At 39.8% G+C, this 22,355-nt stretch overlaps 1 protein-coding gene across 4 annotated transcripts in view; it reads left to right on the top strand.

Moving 5' to 3' along the window:
• The window catches only part of sorcs2 (sortilin-related VPS10 domain containing receptor 2), a 305,555-nt gene that overhangs the window by 116,338 nt on the left and 166,862 nt on the right, over window positions 1-22,355 (top strand). For all 4 annotated transcript variants that reach the window (XM_040140283.1, XM_040140282.1, XM_040140281.1 and 1 more), the window contains exon 3: window positions 16,071-16,170. In XM_040140283.1, the coding sequence (XP_039996217.1) occupies window positions 16,071-16,170 (100 nt within the window). The remainder of the gene's footprint in view (window positions 1-16,070; window positions 16,171-22,355) is intronic.

The raw sequence follows: 22,355 nt of genomic DNA, 5'->3' as shown, positions 1-22,355 counted from the left end.
TGTAATGGTTACATGTATTGTTTTGAAAGGTACTAACAAGATCGTGCTAATGATGGCCAGTTGAGTAATTGACTTCTGGGTCATGGGAGGATGGAGGAGCAAAGAGATGAGACATGAGAAAAATGTGATGCCTCCAGTCTAAGCAATAATGCAACAATGGTGCTCTCAGACAATTTAATCTTGAAGGTGGTTGATTAAAAAAAATCCCTTGTACCAGAAATACTTTCCCACATAATTTAAGGCTAGGCTTTTAAAAAAATAAAAATAGGTGTCACTATTACATAAGAAGAATGAGGAAAGTCTTGTGTCACAAGCTTATATGTCAAAATAAAGTAAATGATATAAGACTTTCCTTTATTTTCCCACACAAGTGCCTTGGCATGTGGATGGGCCTGGCCTCACCAGGCTCACTCCACTACAATGACACTCTTTTGCACCATATTTCCACACATATATGGAATGCCTCTATTCTGCTGGAAGGCTCCTGCCACCACCAGCGCCCCTGCTGGCTTTGGGTCAAATCCTTCCAGCAGTGTTTTAATGGTGTCTCCTCTTCCTTCATGCTCAGTAGAGATATTAATAGTAGGGGTTAGTGGATAGCACTCTCAGAACCTTACAATCTGCTCACTCTGAAGGCAGGTGGCTGCAATAAAGATTACCCAATGAGTTAGGATTGCTTTATAGGCCTGTAAATACATTCATTGCAGTGTGGCATTTAGACATTTAGGAGCCATCTCAGTTGCATTTTATGTATTAAAAGGTGTATGTCCTTCATAGTGATGAATGTTTGCTTTTAAAGCCTCAGATGGGTGTACTTTTGCAAACTCTAAGCCAAGACATCAGGTGGGGGTTGAATGTTCTGGCAAACCTGAGATAAATCTGACGAAATCACAACAGTTGGAATGGTTCAGTACTGTGTTGATTGATAAATATGATTTATTAGAACAGATATCTGAATGGTAATTGGTTTTCAACATAATGTAGGACAGCTAAATCTAGCTAAACCTAGCTAAACTAATGTACTGTATAGAAGCTGTGCGCGAGCTGGTCCGTGGTTGTGTGTCTTAGGGGGTGACAGATGATTAGGAGATGTGAAGGCACTGCAGTGTGCTCGCTCGGCCCCCGGAGAAAACTGCATGCTTCTCACTGTGTTATCAGCCCACTTACTGAAAGCACTGTCTGCCTCGCTCTCTCTCTTCACTTTCTTTCTGTCTGTGAAGGATGCAAACTGAAATTGGTCCAGTGTGAGAGGAGAGTTGGGCTGTTTGTACTATAATGCTTTTCATGTCAGCTGCCACCACTCTAGATTTTGAGTTAAATTATCCACATCTGTTGCTGTTGGTGAATTCTTAGGGTGTTTTGTTTTTTTTTAAACTTATTTTAACATTCAAGGCTTTTTTTTTAAGGGAGTAGTTCATTTTGGGAAATCCACATATTTGATTTCATCCATCTTTGATGAGAAGATGGATGTCAATCTCATGTATGTGCATTGTAAAAACCTTATAACTCTGTTTTCTTTTCTTTTTAAATTTCTTAATTATAGTTGAAAAAAAAAAAGATGTTGTTGATGATGTTGTTTTCATGGTGCCTGAGGATCTGAAACTAGAAATTACAGAATGCTATCAAGCATAATCAGGGTTAAGATTTGTAACAACTACGATACTACCACCACTGAATTTACCGCACGTCTACAACTCTAGACTTATCAACAGTCAAACCAACAGCAATCCGTAGTGGCTGATTAGTCTCTGGGTCTTGTCACAGTTGGTTACTGTGACAAATTGGTTTGTCTTCGGCTTGCCTGCCATTGGCACGGGACCCCGTCCCATGAGGCTTTACCTCTGACAACCAGGCATGTGTGGGCGTCTGACGATCCTGTCAGGCTTCCCCCTTTGGGGTCAAAGGTCAAAATTCTGAGATTAAAAAAGAAAGGGGGAAAGGGGACAAAAAGTGGGGAAAGCAAATGAGAGGCATTGAGGTGTATTTGATATTAATTGCCACAAAACCTTCCAAACCAAATTCTGTGTACATGTACAGGAAAATGCCACAAAAAGCTTTCTTTTATTAGTTTGATAATCTAATAAATAAATGAATGAGTGTGTTAGCTTCTCTCTGAATCCTGCTGATCCTCCCATCAGAGAATACCTTCCAGAGAGTACGGCTCTGTATCCAACTAATCAGTGAAGGGTCTCTGGTAATAACTTAAACATAAAGCACAACCCCTCAGCACATCAAAGGCACCTTTCTCATGCCCTTCATATTATTGTCTTTATATGTGCTCTTGATCATTGCAAGCAAGGCAGCGGCATTGGTCTTTCTGTGGACTACTGTGAGATGCCCCACGGCAGTCGGCGAGCGTGCTGACAGCATGAAGCCACGGTTAGCAAGTGGGACTAGCAGGTTGGTCTTTGAAGTCAGGACCCTTAGAGGGATATCAGGTGATGAACAGAGATTCAAACCACTTCATTACCGGTTGGGGAAACCTGTCTATCCATCTTCTAGTTAAGTCTGAACCCTGTCTTTTCTGCCTTTTACAAGTGCATGGCAAAAATTAACTTCTTACTGTTACTTAAATCTATCTCTAATCTTTTTCCTGCTTTAATAAATTCCCAAGCAATTGGTACCAGGGCTGCATCTAATGATTGTTTTCATTGCTAAATAATATGTTTGTTATTTTTTTTAATGAATCACTTCATCGTCAAGTCTATAAAATGTCAGAAAATACTGTAAAAATGGCCATCACAGGTCCAAGATGACATCTTCAGATTGCTTGTTTTGCCTGACCAACAGTTCAAACCCCAAAAGCAGTGAATCCTGAACCAGTTAAACTTAAACCAGCAACTGTTTGGCATTCATTTGTTCGGTGGTTGATTGATCAATGATCAGTTATGCACTTCAGCAGATTAACATGTTTCGATTAGTCTGCTAGGTGCGCTGTGAGGAGTATTAAGGCGCAGCATCGCCAACATGCTAACAACCTCATAATAACAATGCTAACTTGCTTATGTTGAGCAGGTGTAATGTGTAACATTTGCTTATGGGCATAAAATGCCATGTTTATCTATGACTGATGGAAATGTCATTAGTTTTGCTGGTATTTTGAGATAAACAAAGTACAAAAGATTATTCGACCAAATGATAATGCTAAAGGAAAAGTCAGGGGATCGCCACAGTTACTACAATTCATTATGGGAATCCATCCAATACCTGTCAAGACTTCTGAAAAACCAAAAATATCAAACTCATGATGGTGCTGGGGTACAGGGATCCTACTGACTTTGGAATCACCATTACCTCTGGGGACCACAAATGTCTGTACAAAATCTTGCAGCAATCCATCATGATCATTTTTGAGATATTTCATACCGGCGCAAAGTGGTGGACCAGTCTACCACAATCACCATCCCTAGCCCCATGTTCTTTTATAAATGAGCTTTAACACAGAAGTCAAACCACGCGGCACTTTACACCTTTATTTTACACAAACATTGTTTTTCCTCAGTCCTTTTTCACAGACAACTAAAAGGAAATCAATAAAGCTGATAAAACATGTTTCTTTTTTACCTTGTGCAGTGTAGTTGCCTCTCCAAAATTTGTCTAAAAGCACAATTTGCACAAAAAGAGTCTCCTAGTGTTTGTTAAATAGCCACTCCTCAGTGGCACAAACTGAATTGTGCAGCACATGTGTAACGTTCCTTCAGGGTTCAAATTTAATAAAGAACCATAGTTGCTACAAAACATTCATAGTTTCTCCAAACAAAACAGAAATAATTAACATTTCCAAGGGATATTCACAACATCCCTTCAAACAGGAACCAGCATTTGTAAAGTGGTGGAACAGGCACGGTCATCAGCAGAAAACATCAGTAAAAAACAATAGTAAAATAATGATCGGCTGATGGCATGAGCTGCTTTTATTTTGGGACCCGACACACACTGGAAAAATACATAACAATCATTTATTCTTTGTGCAGATTACTATTGTCATCAATCCAGCACGGCACCCAGTTTTAGATTAGTCACATTTCATTGTATCCGGAAGGTAAAATAAAATTAACTGAATCAGTTGTATTAGTGTCAATGTTGGATTTGATTTTTTGATGTAATTCCCAGTGGTGGTGCATTTGCAGCCATTTTGCCAACAGTCTGTTGACGTGTCTGCAGTTCTTTTCAATAAGTGGATGATATTGTCACTGTCAGAAAGTCCCGATATCTCTGAATTACAAGTTGAATGCCAATCTGAACACTTTTGGGTACATGTAAGGTTTAACAATCTTTAAGGAACCAGGGGAAGAAGTTACATCACTTACAGCGCAATACAGTTCTGATGCTATTTTATTCAATATCAGAAGTTTGTCATGTTAAATACGATATCAGGGTAGTTTACATGGAGAGTACAACTCATTACTCAGAGAAATTTGTTGTATAATGCCTGGTCACGCTCTAGAGGAGCTTTGTCAAGGCTGACAAAATAACCCTGATGATCTCAACTTGGACTAGAAAACTACAAATCTCGTAGCTTGAGTTTTAAGGCTTCAAATTTCTAATGGAAAACCCAAGCTACAAACTGGCGACGTGGGCTTTGAAAGAAGATGCAGGGATGATATGCTGCTGCCTGCATCATGGGAAATGTTGGAAAATGTTTTTGGAGCTTGACACAAACAGGGATTAAAAGTCAAGATATCTCAGCCTCTGCTGCCTTTTGGAGTGCCTCTATGATGAAGATCACTGTGTGACTGGAACATCTACAGAAAAAGCAGAGAACAGTTACAGTTTTTTATCTAAATAATCAGAACTGCTTCGTTTGAAACACTGACTGGAAATCTTTTACAATGATGTGAACAATGTAGTCCTCACATTGTTCACATTCTGACAAACAAAACTAGCACTTTCACAGATTATGTATTTAAGTGGTATCAGCTTTATTGATTTGATAATAATTTTTAATCAAATGATTAAAAATGTTTCCATCATTAAAACTGTGACTGACAAATCAAATTCCAGACTTTAGTTAGCTATGTCCCAATAACTTGGATTACACCTTTTTAGGCTGAAAACACCTAAAAGCAAAAACAGTGAAACCCTGAGCTGCAGGGATCAAATTGCTGAATTTGTGGGTTATAGTTTTAATATATGAGCATTTTGTCTCTCTTTAATCATCCATATGAGATCAGTAATTGGCTTTTTGGGGTAAGAGTGATGACCATTTTCCAAAAGCCTGAGGAAAAGAGAGTAACATCTTTTCCAGTAAAAGCAATTAAGCTGGAGCGCATTCTTTTATCTTTATACTTACTCTGTTCTCCATGCTTCAGTGTGGTTATGGAGTAATGAAAAAAGCTTAGAGAGGGTGATGGGATCATTTGTAGGATAGATTGATTTTAACAGCAGAGGGAGTTGAGGCTCTGTCGCTCTGGCTGTAAACAACGTTGCCTATTTAAGGATTCGCAGCCAAGTTCAGTTGGAGGATTTGCTCCTTTTTTTCTGCTCATTTCTGCTCAGTCTGACTTCACACAAAAACACAAGATCTAGGTCAAACCTCACAGATTCAACAGAACACAAACACAGCAATGTTTCACGTGAAGTCTGGGAAAGTGTGGTGTTCAGGAGCATGTCCCCAAAAGGTACTGATGGGGATATCATCTAGATAAATGTCCCCATTTACTGCCCTTCCTCCTTTTATTCAACTGGGATTTGGGTGCACAGAGGGTGCAGCATTGGTGCTACAGAGAAGAAGTGAATGGATGGGGGTGGGGGTGTTTTATGCTGCCTTTTGGAGTGCCTCTATGATGAAGATCACTGTGTGACTGGAACATCTACAGAAAAAGCAGAGAACAGTTACAGTTTTTTATCTAAATAATCAGAACTGCTTCGTTTGAAACACTGACTGGAAATCTTTTACAATGATGTGAACAATGTAGTCCTCACATTGTTCACATTCTGACAAACAAAACTAGCACTTTCACAGATTATGTATTTAAGTGGTATCAGCTTTATTGATTTGATAATAATTTTTAATCAAATGATTAAAAATGTTTCCATCATTAAAACTGTGACTGACAAATCAAATTCCAGACTTTAGTTAGCTATGTCCCAATAACTTGGATTACACCTTTTTAGGCTGAAAACACCTAAAAGCAAAAACAGTGAAACCCTGAGCTGCAGGGATCAAATTGCTGAATTTGTGGGTTATAGTTTTAATATATGAGCATTTTGTCTCTCTTTAATCATCCATATGAGATCAGTAATTGGCTTTTTGGGGTAAGAGTGATGACCATTTTCCAAAAGCCTGAGGAAAAGAGAGTAACATCTTTTCCAGTAAAAGCAATTAAGCTGGAGCGCATTCTTTTATCTTTATACTTACTCTGTTCTCCATGCTTCAGTGTGGTTATGGAGTAATGAAAAAAAGCTTAGAGAGGGTGATGGGATCATTTGTAGGATAGATTGATTTTAACAGCAGAGGGAGTTGAGGCTCTGTCGCTCTGGCTGTAAACAACGTTGCCTATTTAAGGATTCGCAGCCAAGTTCAGTTGGAGGATTTGCTCCTTTTTTTCTGCTCATTTCTGCTCAGTCTGACTTCACACAAAAACACAAGATCTAGGTCAAACCTCACAGATTCAACAGAACACAAACACAGCAATGTTTCACGTGAAGTCTGGGAAAGTGTGGTGTTCAGGGAGCATGTCCCCAAAGGTACTGATGGGGATATCATCTAGATAAATGTCCCCATTTACTGCCCTTCCTCCTTTTATTCAACTGGGATTTGGGTGCACAGAGGGTGCAGCATTGGTGCTACAGAGAAGAAGTGAATGGATGGGGGTGGGGGTGTTTTATGCTGCCTTTGGAGTCTCTGCTTGAGAAGTGGCTGATTCAGAGCTTAACCACATTAAAGCAGGGAGACTGAGGGGAAGCTTGTAAGAAGTGTTTAATCTCAGTTAGGAGAAAGAGAGTTAGAGAAGGGGAAAGATAAGTGGTGCTGCTAAGTGGACTCGATGCAAAACTCAATGCTGTTATTATCACTTCTTTACATTGCTCATATTTAAATTAGTGGGTTTACGTGCATTTAATTGTCAGCTTTCTGCAAGACCAACCTGATTTTTTTTAAATCATGTAAATTGAACCATGTTTCCTTAATCAGGGTATGGAATTAAGGGTCACACAGATGGACCTCTGCAGGATGGACATGATTTTCAGACCAAATGCTAAACTGGGATTCTGACAGGAGTGTGCAAGACAGAAACTTCAGGGAAAGTACCACTAGAATGGCAATCTGGAGGGATAAAAGTAAAGATTACTATTTTTTAGCTGTGTAAAAACCCTATTTTGAAAAACGAGACTAAAATTAAAATGAATAAGTCTGAAAATGTCTGTTTCCTTTGTAACACAGTAGATTTGTAAAATTTAACATTTGCACACTAAGCACAAAAATGCTACCATGATGATACAGTATTAAAATATATCACGAACAAGTAGAAAAATGCCACCACTGCTGCAACAAGACTTCAAGGGGACACTGTAGTCATGTTAGTGGCCCCATGAGGCTGTACATAAGCACAGTGGGGCTTTGAGCTAAATGCTAACATCAGCATGCTAACATGCTAACAAAGGCAATGCTAATATGCTGATGTTAAGCAGGTATAATGTTTACTATGTTCATTATCTTAGCTTAGCATTTAAACATGCCAACATTAGCTAATTATTAGATAGGTTTCATCTTCAGAGAACCATTCACCAAATGTCTGTACAAAAGTTAATGGCAATGAATCCAGTAGTTGTTGAGATAATTTAGTCTAGACTCATGTTGTGGACCAACTGACATACCAAAATTGCAATCCCTAGAGCCCTGCTGCTAGAATGGCTAAAAAATATACTGAGGAACTGACCAGCTGCATATAGACATGGGTTTTAAGATCCAGGTTGAAACTGGTCTTTGGGAACACCTACCTAAACCTGAAGTACATAGATGGATTAAAAAAGAAAACAAACCCTGTCCGTAAGACACCTGAGGACAGTCAGACCTGGTTCAAATAGACCTTAGGATAATTAATCCTGATCCAAAATGGATTTGACCTTACAGACCCTAATACAGTAGATAGAGAAAACTAATGCTGAGAGCTGTCATTTGCTCTGTAGTCCAGTTAAAAAAAAACAAGTTTCTCTCGTTTTGGTTCCATGTGGACATATTGACACACAGACCGGAGACAAGGCCCAAGACTTGGATCTCAGGTTATTAGGAACCCAGTGTTACTAATAACCTGGGGCCCAGTTAGTGAAATTTGCAGCATGCAACCTGTGACTTTCAACATGCGATCATTTTTTCCTGCGTTAATTTTAATACTCTTAACCAATCAAAAGAAACACCATACTTGTGACCCCAGGCCAGAGCATGTGAGAGGCCTTTAGAACTCACAAATTTATCTGCATTTCACGAGTGACAATCATTTCTGAAAAAGACTTCAGGCTGTGTTTGCAATCTGTGTGTAAGCAGTGCTTGCAAAAAGCTTGGTCTTTTGCACGTGAACTTAGTGTCTCAAATAAATCTTAACATAGAGTACACAGATCACGGGTTTTTATCTTTATCGCTCTGCAGGACTTCTCTGCTTCTAATAGATACAGGGAGATGTTATCATGGCTAAAGAAAGCAATCGCAGCAGCTCTGACTCATCTTTAATATCAATCTTTACAAATACTTCTCTAAGTTCTAACTTTCTAACCTCCTCATTGTAAGTTTACTTGTGACTCTCATAACTGTCGTAGTTATCAACACTATGTATGCACACTGGACATGCACAGCAGGACTGAATTCTTTTTTTTCCAGTCTATTTTCAATTTTCATTTTTGCTGGCTTCATTTGGATCACTGGGATAGCCTAAAGTTTTGTTGATGGGATCCAGGGAGTGTGGTTATTTTTCCTGGTAATAAAGTGTTTTATATATATATATACCCATTTTTTTGTTTTTGTGGATGTTATAACCAAAACCATCTCTGCACATTTCTTAAGAGAAATGCATGCAGGATGCTAACTATAGGCATATGAAGCTTGTATTTTGAGGCGCTGACCTCTAATTGGAAACAGATTAGCAGAAGAGGCCCAAAGTTTCAGCCCTGCACTGAAAGTGAGCAATTTATCAAACATTATTGCTTTGGTTGATAGTAAGGAAGGTGGTGAGGTTGGAAGAAATGACAGCAGGAAACTGAGGACATTCAAATGACAGAGCTGTGAATGAAGGCCTTTAAGCAAGTGCTAAGACAGCCTGTGTTGACAAAAGCAGGCTGATGGTGGTCAATAGAAGGAGACCTGGAGGCCATGGCAACCTCTGTGTGTCTTTTTATTATTTCTTTTTTGTTCAGTTGTTGTTGCGAAAAGGACCCAAACAACCTGTTATCAAAGCTGACAGGATGAGGCCAGTGACTCAACAGTGGAGCCTCAGAAAGAAGAGGTCAGTGGTAAAATACAACAATGACCTCATGGAAAAGCTACCCAACTGAATGATTTCTGATGGTGATGAATTTCAGTACCTTGATTCACCCTTTTTTCTTTCTGTGGAGTCATTAATGTATAACATTTTGTAATTTTTTGGTACAAACAGGAAAAATAAATGCAAGGAGGACTGTCAGGGGACTTTCATAAACAGCGTCTCAAATGGCAGCAGTGCTTTGCTCCTGATAACCATGCTCCAGTGGTTTTGTGCACTTCAAGAGACTACCCACTGCTGTGAAGTCCCTTTACCAAGCATGAATCACTGTATCCTGGCTAACTGCCTGCTCAGACTAGTTGCAGTGTAGGAGGCACTTCCAGATGCAATTTGCCAATTGCTGCTGAGGAATCAGTGACTAAGCTGAACAAAAATGTAGCCCACATCTTCCCACCCTCTGCTGCCAGGTATTGTCATGCAAATTAGCTAATTTACTCTCATCATACAGTATGAGCAACTGCAGCATAAGCAAATCTATCACAGAATGGATTCCTCATGTAACAGTGTGCATGACTTTCGGCTCTGATCAGTTCCATCTCTACAAATGTCTACTCCTTCTCTTTACGGTACAGGACACTACAGTATCTTCCGAGTCCTCTCTGCTGCATTACACTGATGGTTTTTTCAAGGCATTGCAAATGGCACTTTGATAATGTGGTGCCAAAGTGCAGAAGCAGGACTCAAAATCCAAAGTGTGCTTTAAAGTTGTTCAGGAAGTCAGGGATGGGAGAGGGAAAGGAAGGGGAATGCTGATGAGCAATCAGTACTCTTTGATGTTTACATTAATGGACTGCTTAAGTGAAGTCTTACACTCTGACTTAAAGTATCAATTCACGCAAATTATAAAATAAACACATTTTTTCTACATCTACTGGTATTTTGCTGTGCAAATAGTTTTGGTAGTTTTGTCCGTGGGTCATGGTTATATAAAACCCAAACCAACCATGGTTCTGATCATTGGTTAATGATCCGAAGAATGAGACTGAGGATACAAGTAGCTGAAATTAGTTTCCTCCGCAGGGTGTCTGGGCTTACCCTTAAATAAAAAGGGCAAGTACATCAGTCATCCAAGAGGACCTTGGACTACAACTACTACTCTTTTCCTGCCTCCTGGACACCTCCCTTTAGAGCTTTTCCAGGCTTAGACCAGGAGCAGGACCAAATACAATAGCTTAAGTTTTGTCTGAGTTTAATAGCAGAAAGTTGCTGGTCATCATCCATAACTTGTTTTTGCATGATTTGTTTGTGACTTGTTAGCTCTTTCATGAGCTGTGAGCTGTGAGCAATGTGGTTGACGCTTCTGCTACTGTCACCCCAAAGCCAAGAGAAGTTTACCAGTTGTCCTTTTGCTTTCTCCATCGAAACAGGTTCACACTTTAATCTGCATAGCTACATTTTTTTTGGAGCCATTCGTAGCTGAGAAGCATTCACACTAACGGACTCTGTGTTAAAATCTGTGTCTGACTTTTTGACTGTTACAACCAGATCACTTCAAGACCACAAATGCCTTGAAAGGATGGTGCGGGCATTGTATTAGCAGGCAAACATTTCCACAGACATTTTCTATCAAAAGGATTTGGTTTATCGAAGTCACAACTGTCCTGCAGCTTCTCTGTTGGTAACATGTGGTCGATCTCTGGAAAGACATGTTATATCATTCTACAGTGCATTCTGCAGTCAATAAAACCGGGGTTTGACACAATCAGGCCATAGCAGATGGCCATACGGCCTTTGTACAGGGTACACCTGAGACTCCCTGAGCTTTATCATCTATAACCATTGTTTTGCTGTAAAAAGAAGGGAAAATAAATAGATAGATAGCACTGAGGTGCTGCCTGGTCTGTACAAAACAAATGCAGTCAAGCAGAATGGTCATTTTTAAAGGAAGATGCGAGCCAGAAAGAGGTTAGCATTGATGACCTGTCCATGTGTGAAGCAGATGGAAGCATCTGTCTTTCTTTTTTTAGCATCATACCTCATAGGTTCATTGTCTCATCATCACAGAGCTGTGTCATGAAACTATATTTCTCACTTTTACCATTCTAAAATATAGAATGTGATTACACTTGTTGAAAGCGCAGTCCATTTGGCGGTATTTACGATACCTTGCTTTTAACCACTGTAAATCAGCTTTAACACTAATGGTGGCCCTTTCTCAGCAGTAATTTTTAATACTAGTCGTGGCAATTACCATCGCTGTGATAAATCAAAAACTCCCATCTCTTGCTAATTCCCAGCTCTTTCAAAAAGAAAGATGGGAAAGCTTAGATTATTATGATCGCTAATGACCTGAGCTTTAACCCGCTTTGGACAAAATTTGGCACAAATTCTTTTGGGATGCAGCTAATAACCCCAAAGAGTGATACCCTGGCAAGGAAGCAAGTTTGCCTCAAGCTTTATCACTCTTGTCAGCAGAGTGGCGGTGTTGTAATGCATTGTAGATTATCCCAACCTTGTGTCTCTGTGGCAGAGATGCACATTGCACAGATGATAGAAAGTACTGACACATTCTCAACATGCAGATATGGCTAAATTCTCTGTCTTGTCGGATGACATTTGCCTCCTTCCTTACTGCTCCACAAGTGCTAGTTGGGCTCCCAGGGACATCTGTATGTCAGGCAATCACTGATGAGCCCTGTCAAACCCAACAGTCTGGCCGTCTGGCTGTCCAGCCCTGATTCACCATGACAGCATCTGTCTACCTCAGTATTTGGTTTCCTACAGACATCACACATGTCAAGACACATCCTGCTCCTGTATATGTCCCCTGACTTGCCTTCAACACACCAAATCACTGCTCTGCTTTACCATTAGCTTCATTTGAACCTTTCAGAGTATACTCTAGTTCTTGACAGCAAATGCCTCTTGACATGCATGCACACTGAGGAAAGACATGCCTCGAAGGATAAACATCTCAATCACCAGCTAACATGTTGAAAACTCCAGGTAGATTTATCATAAATTTCTTAGAAATTTGTATCCTCATATTCATTCTCCTTCCGCCCTTCTCTATATTTTTGTATTCTCTCTCATAACTTTTGCTTGATGCTCTCAATTTGTCTTCCTCGAGACGTTGGCAACTAGGAGCAACCTTGACATATTAGGACATTAAATCTGAATCAGCACCTGTTGCCACCCTAAAGTGCCTCCACATTTCTCTGTTTTCTCGAGCGCATCAAGAAAAATAAAATTTCACCTGCAGTGTCTGTCTCATCACATTCACTCTCACAGACACTTCCACACCCACCTTTCTCTCCCTTTTTCTGTCTCCTGTTATTCCATTCTTCTTTTATACTCCAGTATTCTAGTGGTTTGTGTTCTTCCACTGTTATATTTTCACTTGTATGGCCTCTACCAAATGACTTGTGACTGTGGCAACTTGTTTAAGCCTTTGTGTATAATGGTTGAATGTTTCTTCAGCCATATCATGATTATGATGTTTGAGGGTAAGGTTCTGGGAGAATTGGATGACACTGACACATCCAAATGCAATACCTTTTCTGTAGACAGGTGAAGAGTAATATTAACAGTAATAGTGTGTTTGTCTGTGTCCTGACAACCCACTTTTCTGCTAATATGTAGTTTTACTAGGATTGAGGGCTACATTGAGTGCAATAGATAAAATTTAAATAAAGGGATACTTTTTTGTCCATTCTTCTACCCTTCTCCCCTCTCCTCCCTGTGCTCTGCCATCTCCCCTCTCATCTGTTACCCACTCTGTTTCAAAGTAATTACTCCTCATTAATCTACAATAGCTCCCTACCAGTCTATTAATCCAAAGGTCTGGATGGCAGACAGTACAAAATGAGTTCTCCTATTAACTCATCATCATTATTCTCGCCATATAAGGTGCTGGGGCTGCTGACTTTCCACAGCAACCCTTACCCAAACACCAAATTAGCCTTATTAGTGGCATAAAGTCTTTCCATTGTGCGTTATATGGCACATCTTATATAAGCTGACCCAAACAACCATCAGAGTATTTTTAGTCATTTCTATCAGCTGACCAAACGTGCCCCGCACCTTTGGTCTTTAACACCAGAAGGATGTAAAGAAGCACTCTCAATGATAACAGACCTTTGGTAGTGAATGTAATGAGGACAGAGTGATAGGGCATGAGGTGTGAATAGTCAGCATCCAGATGTTGAGATGTGTCTCTGGGCAAAAGGCCCACTACAACCATGGCCGATCACTACACTCCTGTTAATGAAGTAATTTGAAAAGTATTACTCGTAGTGGCAAACCACAGAAACTTACCACCAACTGTGTGGTTCACACAGTTGGTGGTAAGCTCTACGGAGCTTTTTAACCTTGTTTGTATTTTAGCATCTTTTAGCTGTTTTCAGCTAAAAGGCTCTGGTAAAACCCACTGTACACTGCCCTGGACTGCACCAAACAGCAGATAGACAAAGTTAGCAACTAGCTGATGAAGATAGTGGAGCTAACAAGCCAGATATTGTCCTCGCTAGGTGGTTGGTGGAGACCAAATCAGAGCTAAAACCAGAGTAAAACTAGACCCACATTCATCAGATCCAAATGAATGCTGATGTTGCTGTGCTTGATGAAATGTATGTACAAAAAAACCCAGTAAAAAACAAACAACAACAACAAAAAAAACAATATCAATAAATGCAACTTGAAAACTCAGCTATCAAAAAGGAACATTTGCATTCATGTAATTACACAGTCACACACAGAATTCAAAGACATCATGACATCATGGGATAAGTAATTTAAATTTGGTAGATTCTTGCAATAAAAAGGTTGCTTGTTAGATTTCTCATATTTTTTAAATTGGAATTTAACACAAGCAGGTGAATCTATAGCAAGTTTTGAGTCTCTTTAAGTTGATTTTCATATAACTACTGAAACCAATGCCCTCCTGGAAGGTAGTAGGTTAATGTACAAACTTGTGATATGCTGTTTGGAAAGTGGTCAGCAGTCATATATTATAAAGCTAGATGATTTGTGGTTGATAATAAAAACCACAAAGTCAGTGTTTAGCCCTTTAAGATATTTAGCCTATAATACTCCAAGTTTATATATTTGTCAAGGAGAAAAAGATGTGAAATTGGCAGAAATATTTAATGTTTATTATCAACGTCCTAACTCATTAGGACCAGATCCCACTGCTCTGTGTGGTTTTTGCACTTACACCCAGATGATTCAGCATCTCAGATGACTTCTACACAGCAGGCCTAGCGAGCCCTTACTCTATCCACAAGTGGGTTTTTGGGATAAGCACTGAGCTTTGGCTGCTAACACAGCCATCAGTGCTAGATCTGTCCATGTCCTCCAAGTGATCCCAGGTTAAACACTGCTCGCAAGCCGGCAAGGAAGATGAAAACACTTGCCAGCTCACCACAGAGAAATAGCTCACCCCTGCTATGCCACTCCATTTTCTCCAGCTGTATCAGAGCACTCTGGGAGAGCTGATTGCTGAATTGCTTGGCAGGACTTTGGGAATGTGTCTCATTGTGTTTGTTTCTGTCAGTGGTTGATGTCCCACTGCGCGAAGGAGTAAATCCTCTCTGCCTTGACCACGTTGACGTGCTAGCTCATCATTCTCTTTCATCAAGATGTCTCCTTCCTGGCTCCCTCCTGTTGAACCATCAACCCTTGCCTAATGCTGCAGCATTTCCTTCCCTGTGTGCTTTGGATTGCTTTCCAAATTAGCCCCAGAAAGCTGTCAAAAGCTGTACACTAGAAACAGCAAATGCAAATCAGTAGATGTTACATTTGCATTCTTTAACCTCTACTTACTCCTCAGTTAAATTCAGTTTCTTAAACTATCATAATCAGTATTTTCTGCCTGAATCCCCCTTGCTTGCATTATTTGGTTGAAGAGAATGTCTTAGTCTTTTCTCCGTATAATCCTGACAGGAATTTGAGACATAAATTAACCATAAACAGTCTCCTCACCTAGGCCTTTGCCGAGCTGAAACCTGTGCCATTTTTCAAAACCTGTCACAAACAATCACCTTCACTCTACTTCGTGGGTGTGACTATGTCGAACTGGAGAAACAATCCAGCAACTAGCTATCAATCTCAAACAGACACACACTCTGTACCTGCTCTTAAAGCTGCCAGATTTGGAGATTGGCCAGTACTTCATTGCTAGCCCGAGGCTGTTTCTGCATGGTCGTGGCAATGACAGGTTGTCCAGCCAATTCTGATTTGTCACCGAGCTCAGACCGAAGACCACAGAGTGGTAATATGGTGAACAGAGAGCTGATATAATGCCTTCAGGGCAGTTTGAGAGAAAAAGCAGGTCACCCTTTCCCAGGCTTTTGGCAGATTTAATCTCTTTCTGTCAGCGCACAGGTTCTTCATGGAGCTGCTGTTGTTTCAATATGCACGATAAGAACAGTTTGGTAAAATAGAACTAAAAAAGTTATAAAATCTAATGAACCATGAACATATTGTATGTGTAGCAGGTGTTTTTAGAGTCTCTATTCAAATTATTATCATAATGCCTTTCCCATCTGATATTGTGCAATTCATGAGACCACTGCAAAAGGAAAGCAGCAGAAAATATCTCCCTGTTTTCAAGGTTTCCTGACTAAATGCCACTTATTCTCTCTGTCTGAATTTCAGGTCTACTGACTATGGCACCACCTACACCAAACTCAACCTGATGCCAGGCACAACCATTGTGGTGACCAGTTTCTACATCTGCCCGACCAACAAGAAAAAGGTAGGAGGGTGTATTATTGAAATGATTGTGCTGTCTGTGGGCTTGCTGAGATGGACTGTAGATTTTCTCGTATAAGACTGCCAATTTGAATGGAAACTAATACACTTTGCTTGTGTTTTTAATTGAAAACCTGAGCCGGAGGTCCAACTGGATATTTACACAGACAGGTTACGTAGGAATTACAAGATATCTAGTTAAAGATGTGTGATTTGAGAATATGATTCTCTTAAAATAAAGACAAACTGCTGTTTTAAATGAGATGGGACCCTCCAGCAGATTACATACGTAATCCATTAGTCATAGCAGTATTGCATAATCAGAGTTAAAATACCAACATAAACAACATTAACCAACATAAAAGGTCATTTCATCCAAATCCACAACTTTGGCTCATAAAAATGTCTTAAGCAAGTGAGAAAATATGTTTTCTTGTGATTCTGATGAATATACACTTTGAATTGAATAAAGCTCCATTGTGTTGCATTTTGAAATTTGAAATTTGCGATTTTTTGATTCAAAGGAAACATTTAACGTCCAGTGCCAACATTTTTTAAATGATTTCTTGTGAAAATATCTGTGCATGGAAACTAAGGTATAGTTAAGGTTAGGGAACTAAAAGATTCCCTGTGGTATTTTTCACCTCTCGTAGCACTATGGAGTTTTTTTTCTATAACTGGGTCCCGAACACACATTCCTGCCAATGGTTTCTCATTATTCTAATGATCTATAGGTTCTGGTAATGCTCCAAGACACACAGCAATGTGCCAACAAAGGAAGGGAAAAAACACAACTGTAAGCTCATAAACATAATTTTAAAAAATAGGCTTTGCAAATGTTTTATGAGGAAGAAAATACATTTGAAACATTTGTTAGATCTCAAGGATACATTCAATGCAATTTTGGTAACACTCCATGTAAAAATATTTTTTCTTTGCTTGAAAGAAAACTACAGAGGGTGACTTTAAAGGGGTAGTCCAGCAAGTTAGCATTATATTTCCATAAAGTTGGAGGACTTGCCAGAGACAAAGAGACAAAATTGAAGCAGCAGATGCCTGTATGAGTCATTCCCAAAAAACCTGTTTCCGACAGTTCCCATAATGCACCTTGAAAGGATGTATTATTAGACTCCCTCTGCCTGATAAAAGCCCACATTTTTCAAACTCCATGCCCCCAGTTTCTAGCATTAGTTTTCTGTTATAGGTTTGTAGTGTCAAGCCAAAGGTTTGCCCAATTTTATTTTCTTCTAGCTCAGACTTTAGAAAGCTCCTCTGGAGCCTCAGAAGACATTATACAACAATTTCACACACTGTATAGTACTCCTCATTAGAAATAAATTGAACCTCATGTGTAAAATTGGTGGTTCCCCTGGTTCCCCTTTAAGCACTTCAGATTAGGGGAACGTTGTGGTTACAATTAAAAACAAAATCGCTGGATTGTGCCAGGATGCAAAGTCCAGTATGCTGTGTGAAAATTGTACATGCTTCAGACCCATCGACCACCCTGATCTTCACACCCTTACTTTCAGCTGTGTTGCATAAAGGACACAATCATCCTGCACTGTAACGAAACGTTAGCGTTCTTAAACTGTGTGCTGCAGAAAATTGATGTATAAATAGGGATGCTAGGTTGAAAAAAAAAAAAAATCTAGCAGGAATACACACAGTATATTGGAATTATCTCATGCAAAAGTCAAAACAAAAACCATCAGGCATAATTTGAAAGATGCTATAATCAAATATAAATTCTACATCTAGAGGCTTTAATTATAACAGCTAAATGTTTATGCAAATGCTTAAAATGGCTTCTTTCTTTGGTTGGAATATATTATGGATTTAATTTTTATACATGCTGCTGATCTTGAATTGCACTTTTCCTAATCTTTTGGTATATTTTTTAGTATTCCACATACAATGCCCTCTGGCTACATGCACAGCTCCTACCCACATTCCAGTCTGAACTCCAGTGAATTTCAAAAAGCGGGCAGCAGATAAGCTGAAGTGAGAGCCAAGAGGTACAGTAGGTGACTTAAGCTGAGATACGACTGGACTGCCAACTGTGGCAGCCTGTCTAATTGGCAGGCGTTATCGCCAGGGTCCAGGGTTCGTCCAATCGATGAAGAGATAGAGGGAGATTAGATGTAGTCACTTTTTTCGCTTTCTGCTCCAGTCCCCACTTCAAATGTCTGGGTGGGAGCTGCATCTCATCTTCTTCACTCACACACACACACACACACACACACACACACACACACACACACACACACACACACACACACACACACACACACACACACACACACACACAGAATAGTAGAGGGCCAGACAGCATGAGAACATTTAATTGCATTGGAATGGAGTCATCTTAATTTCCCTTAGGGACAGTAAGAAAGACAAAGAAGAAGGGGGGGGGTCACAACTGTGTGTTGTGACACTAAGATGTCTGGTAATATGAGCTGGGGATCAAGGTGCTACCTCAATGCCTGTCAGGAAGGGTGCGATGGAAGCTCAGGTTCAGTGCTGCTTGATGGAACTGATGTGTGTAGAAGTCTGTGTGTACTATTGCTGTTGTGGTGAGAGTATTGTGTTTTCTTTTGTGAAAGGCAGTATATGTGGGCTGTGTGTGTAGGTTTATGTGGACTTTGTGTGCACAGTTGATCATCAAATACTTTGATCCATCTAACTAAATATCAGTATGCAGCCATGTGTTTACTTCCTTCTTTTCAGCGTCCAAATTATGAGTGATCACGTTCATATGGTGCCCCCACCCACACAGAAACACACACATTCGTGAGAGCACTTTGATCAGTACTGCTAATCACATCAGAAAGCAGCAGAGGAGTGGGTCCGTAAGCTCTGTGAGGGGATTACACACAGTGTGAAGGGATCACACGGATCACAGGTGTGAGGGGCCTCAGCTAATCAATAGGACTTCAGGCAATTAGAGAGAGAGGTGAGTCTTCAGACAGAGACAATGTCACCCTCTCTTTCTCTCTCTCCATGGCTTCACTGAGAGCTCCATTAAACTTCCGCTCAAGACCTTTTGCAGGACTTGGCTCCCAAGGACCCTTGACACACTTCAACACCAAGAGAGTAGTAAATAAACTTTGATATTGAGGGCTCAGCACACTCTCCCTCGGCAATTTTCTTTAACAGTCGTCTCTAGAGGGCTGTCGCCTGGTCAAGTGTTTGCAAAAGTCAGTTTTCTTGTTCTTGAGTGCTTCGAGTGTGGTCTAAATGAAGGTTAAAGTATATGCTAAAAGTGATTTTAGACAAAAAAGATTCCTTTTTCTAATGGTACTTATCTGTTGGATCTTTGCCAGCCACAATTAAGATAAAGGCAGAGGTGAGATGTCTTTTGGCTCTTTCTGAAAAATGTAGACAAATGTTGTCCTGCTAGTTTGGCTACAGGTCTACAATAGAGTCCGCCAGTGGAATCTTAAATGAATATATATTGAATCATCAGCATCACCAACTGGATTAGTAGCTTTTAGCATTGAAGCTCCCCTCACTGGTGACTGGAAATGCGATCATAGGCCCAGATGTGAGGTAAAGCAGTGATTCCCAACCAGGGGTATACAGTATGTACCCCGGGGATATTTCTACAATTACTAGGGGATATGTGGAAAAATTATGCATTCCCTGGCTGATGGGACAATTTATCACCACCTTTCTAGCCAATGTGGTACTTGAGTCAACATAATAGTTTGAACCAATAACAGACTTAACTTACTGTTGAAATAAACGTTGAGGTAATCCCTTGTTAGTGTACTTACTGAAGCATGTTTGAACTGGGACATAATCATTTATGTGTCATGGCACACGTAGTACTTACAGAAATTATTTGTTGTTATGTCTAGGGGAATTAATTACTACTAAGACTTTCAGCCATACCAGCTACTAAAAGACCACAACATTAACCAAGTGCCATTGGCCGCCGACATCAGAGAGGGGATGCGGGTTTCACTCGTCTCCAGTGTTGTGTTGACACTGTTTTCTCTGGCCAAACCATGCGCTAATGACTCACAGCTCAGCGTTGGTTCCAGATCAGTTTTACTTGTTTCCTTCCTCCTTCTCTCTCCCCCTTGTGTCTTGACGTCCTCTTGACATTTGGCAACCAATCAATGAGTCAAATGGCAACCTGTGACCCTGACTCTTACCTCAGGGCTAAGGAATGAATTGATTAGTCAGCAACTACAAATCTTTGAACAAAACCAGCAAAATGATTAGTAATTTGAACCTCTAGTCCACCTTTGTGTTTATTGAAATACTATGGATGGATGCTTTCTAGGTGATTTGGCATTGTTGTACCTAATACACAAGACAGTTCTTGACTCTGTTGACTTTTTCCTTTAAGTAGCAATGCAGCTGGAGGAATGTAACAAAGGATGAGTAGAAAACAAGTACAGAAATACTGTATTTTTGTGTAGAATCATCTCTGGTATCCACTCAAGTGAAATCAAGTGTATTTCAAAGCTGAAGACATTCCTTAGTCCATTAACAGCTTAACCAAATCTGATCCTCTTTTAGACACTATTCCTCCTGGGAATTTAGCTTAATTTTTAAGGACATACACTCAGAAAATGGCTATTTTTTGCACTTCACATTCTTAAAATGGCATCCCTACAACATCACTCATCTGTAGCTTATAGAACTGCCATAACATCATCACTTCAGTATTTCTCAAAGCAGCAGGGCATCACCTGGAGGAGTACCACCGAGCTTAGAGGACATCAAAGGCAAACCACCTCCTGAGCGAGAGTCTTCAATTATGTTTTTGGCCGCTACTTAGCATGGCAACTCCTCAGGGGGTACTGCTGATGACTTCCTGCCGGATATCAGAATAGAAGTGTTTTCTGCGCCATAATAAAAGGTCCAGTGGGCTCTTTTAATTTGACAGTCCTTGAAAGAGTGATAAAGGTTTTTAAATTACAACAGAGGCTGTCTAGCTGCTGGATTGGTCATTCCTACAGCTCGTTAAGTTCTACATAATCAGTTACACTTTGTTAATGTATTTTTATGATGTATTTGAGTATGTAATTAAATGTGAGTCCGCACAGTTAAATAATCAGAGGTGATTCTGGAACATTAATATTCAAATTGGCCACTATTTATGTTGTAACCCTAAATTAAAATCAGCAAAAAAAAAAGGATGGAAATATTATATCCTTCTTGTTTATTGTAGCATAACACTGACATACAGGCACTTCTTTCCTTTATTGAGACATGAGGACAAGTCTGGAAGCACACCAGAGGTACTGGTTTTAATAGCTTGGTTAAGTCCATCTCAGGGCAAAGAGAAGGACCATCCTGTACAGATAAGTGGTCCAAGACAAGGCTTGTCATAGACCCCTCACCCAACTCAATATGCGGCCATAACATTTACGTAGTGTGAGTGCTGATTTATTTGGGTGTTTCTGAACCTTCATTACTTAGACTAGAGTGCCCACAATGGCACATTTTCAGCATGTACAAGTTTTGTTCAAAATTCAGAAGTCAGACTAAGACCTTGTAAAAAGAAACGTTTCTTGGTGTGTCTGCAGACCACATTATAGTTTAAACACCGTGATTTTAGATTAAGTTTAGGGAAGGCAAGTTTATTTGTACAGCACATTTCAACAACGAGGGAATTCAAAGTGATCTGCATAGGGTTTACCGCAGAAGAAAGTCAATTTCAACAAGAACTATTCCAATACAACATCCGTTAATAAACTACATTTTGGTCTGAAATTTAACTAAACCAATGCATAAACGCTACAGAGCAACAATTTCTTAGACTGTGAAAGAGACAAAAGGTAGAAAAAAGTAAAGCCAAAAAGAACAAAGTGACAAGAAAAAGATATTGGGTGAGTAAACAGTTATGAGTGAAAAAGTTTAAAAAAGAAGAACAATGGGAAAAAGAGTAATAGACTGTATGATACTGCAGACTTACTGTCAGCACTGCGGTGATTGGCAGTTAAAAGAGCTTCAAAGAGAAAGGCAAGATATTCAGATGTGGTCATATTATGATACCCTTGTGATGAAGAACAATTTATGTAATTTCAGAAAGACTATCCTATTCTTTCCTGTGGCTGACAGTGAAATGGCAGTCTGCTTGTCTCTCTAAGATCTCTTTCTGACAGTCAACTGTGACCCCCTGCTTTCCATAAGAAGAAAAAAAAAACTATAATGGTAACTGGATAATTTTCT

The sequence above is a fragment of the Xiphias gladius genome, chromosome 12 (assembly GCF_016859285.1).
Source record: "Xiphias gladius isolate SHS-SW01 ecotype Sanya breed wild chromosome 12, ASM1685928v1, whole genome shotgun sequence".
In the NCBI taxonomy this organism is placed as follows: Eukaryota; Metazoa; Chordata; class Actinopteri; order Istiophoriformes; family Xiphiidae; genus Xiphias; species Xiphias gladius.
Note: the sequence above shows the minus strand (reverse complement) of the source record. Positions and strands in the feature narration are given on the sequence as shown.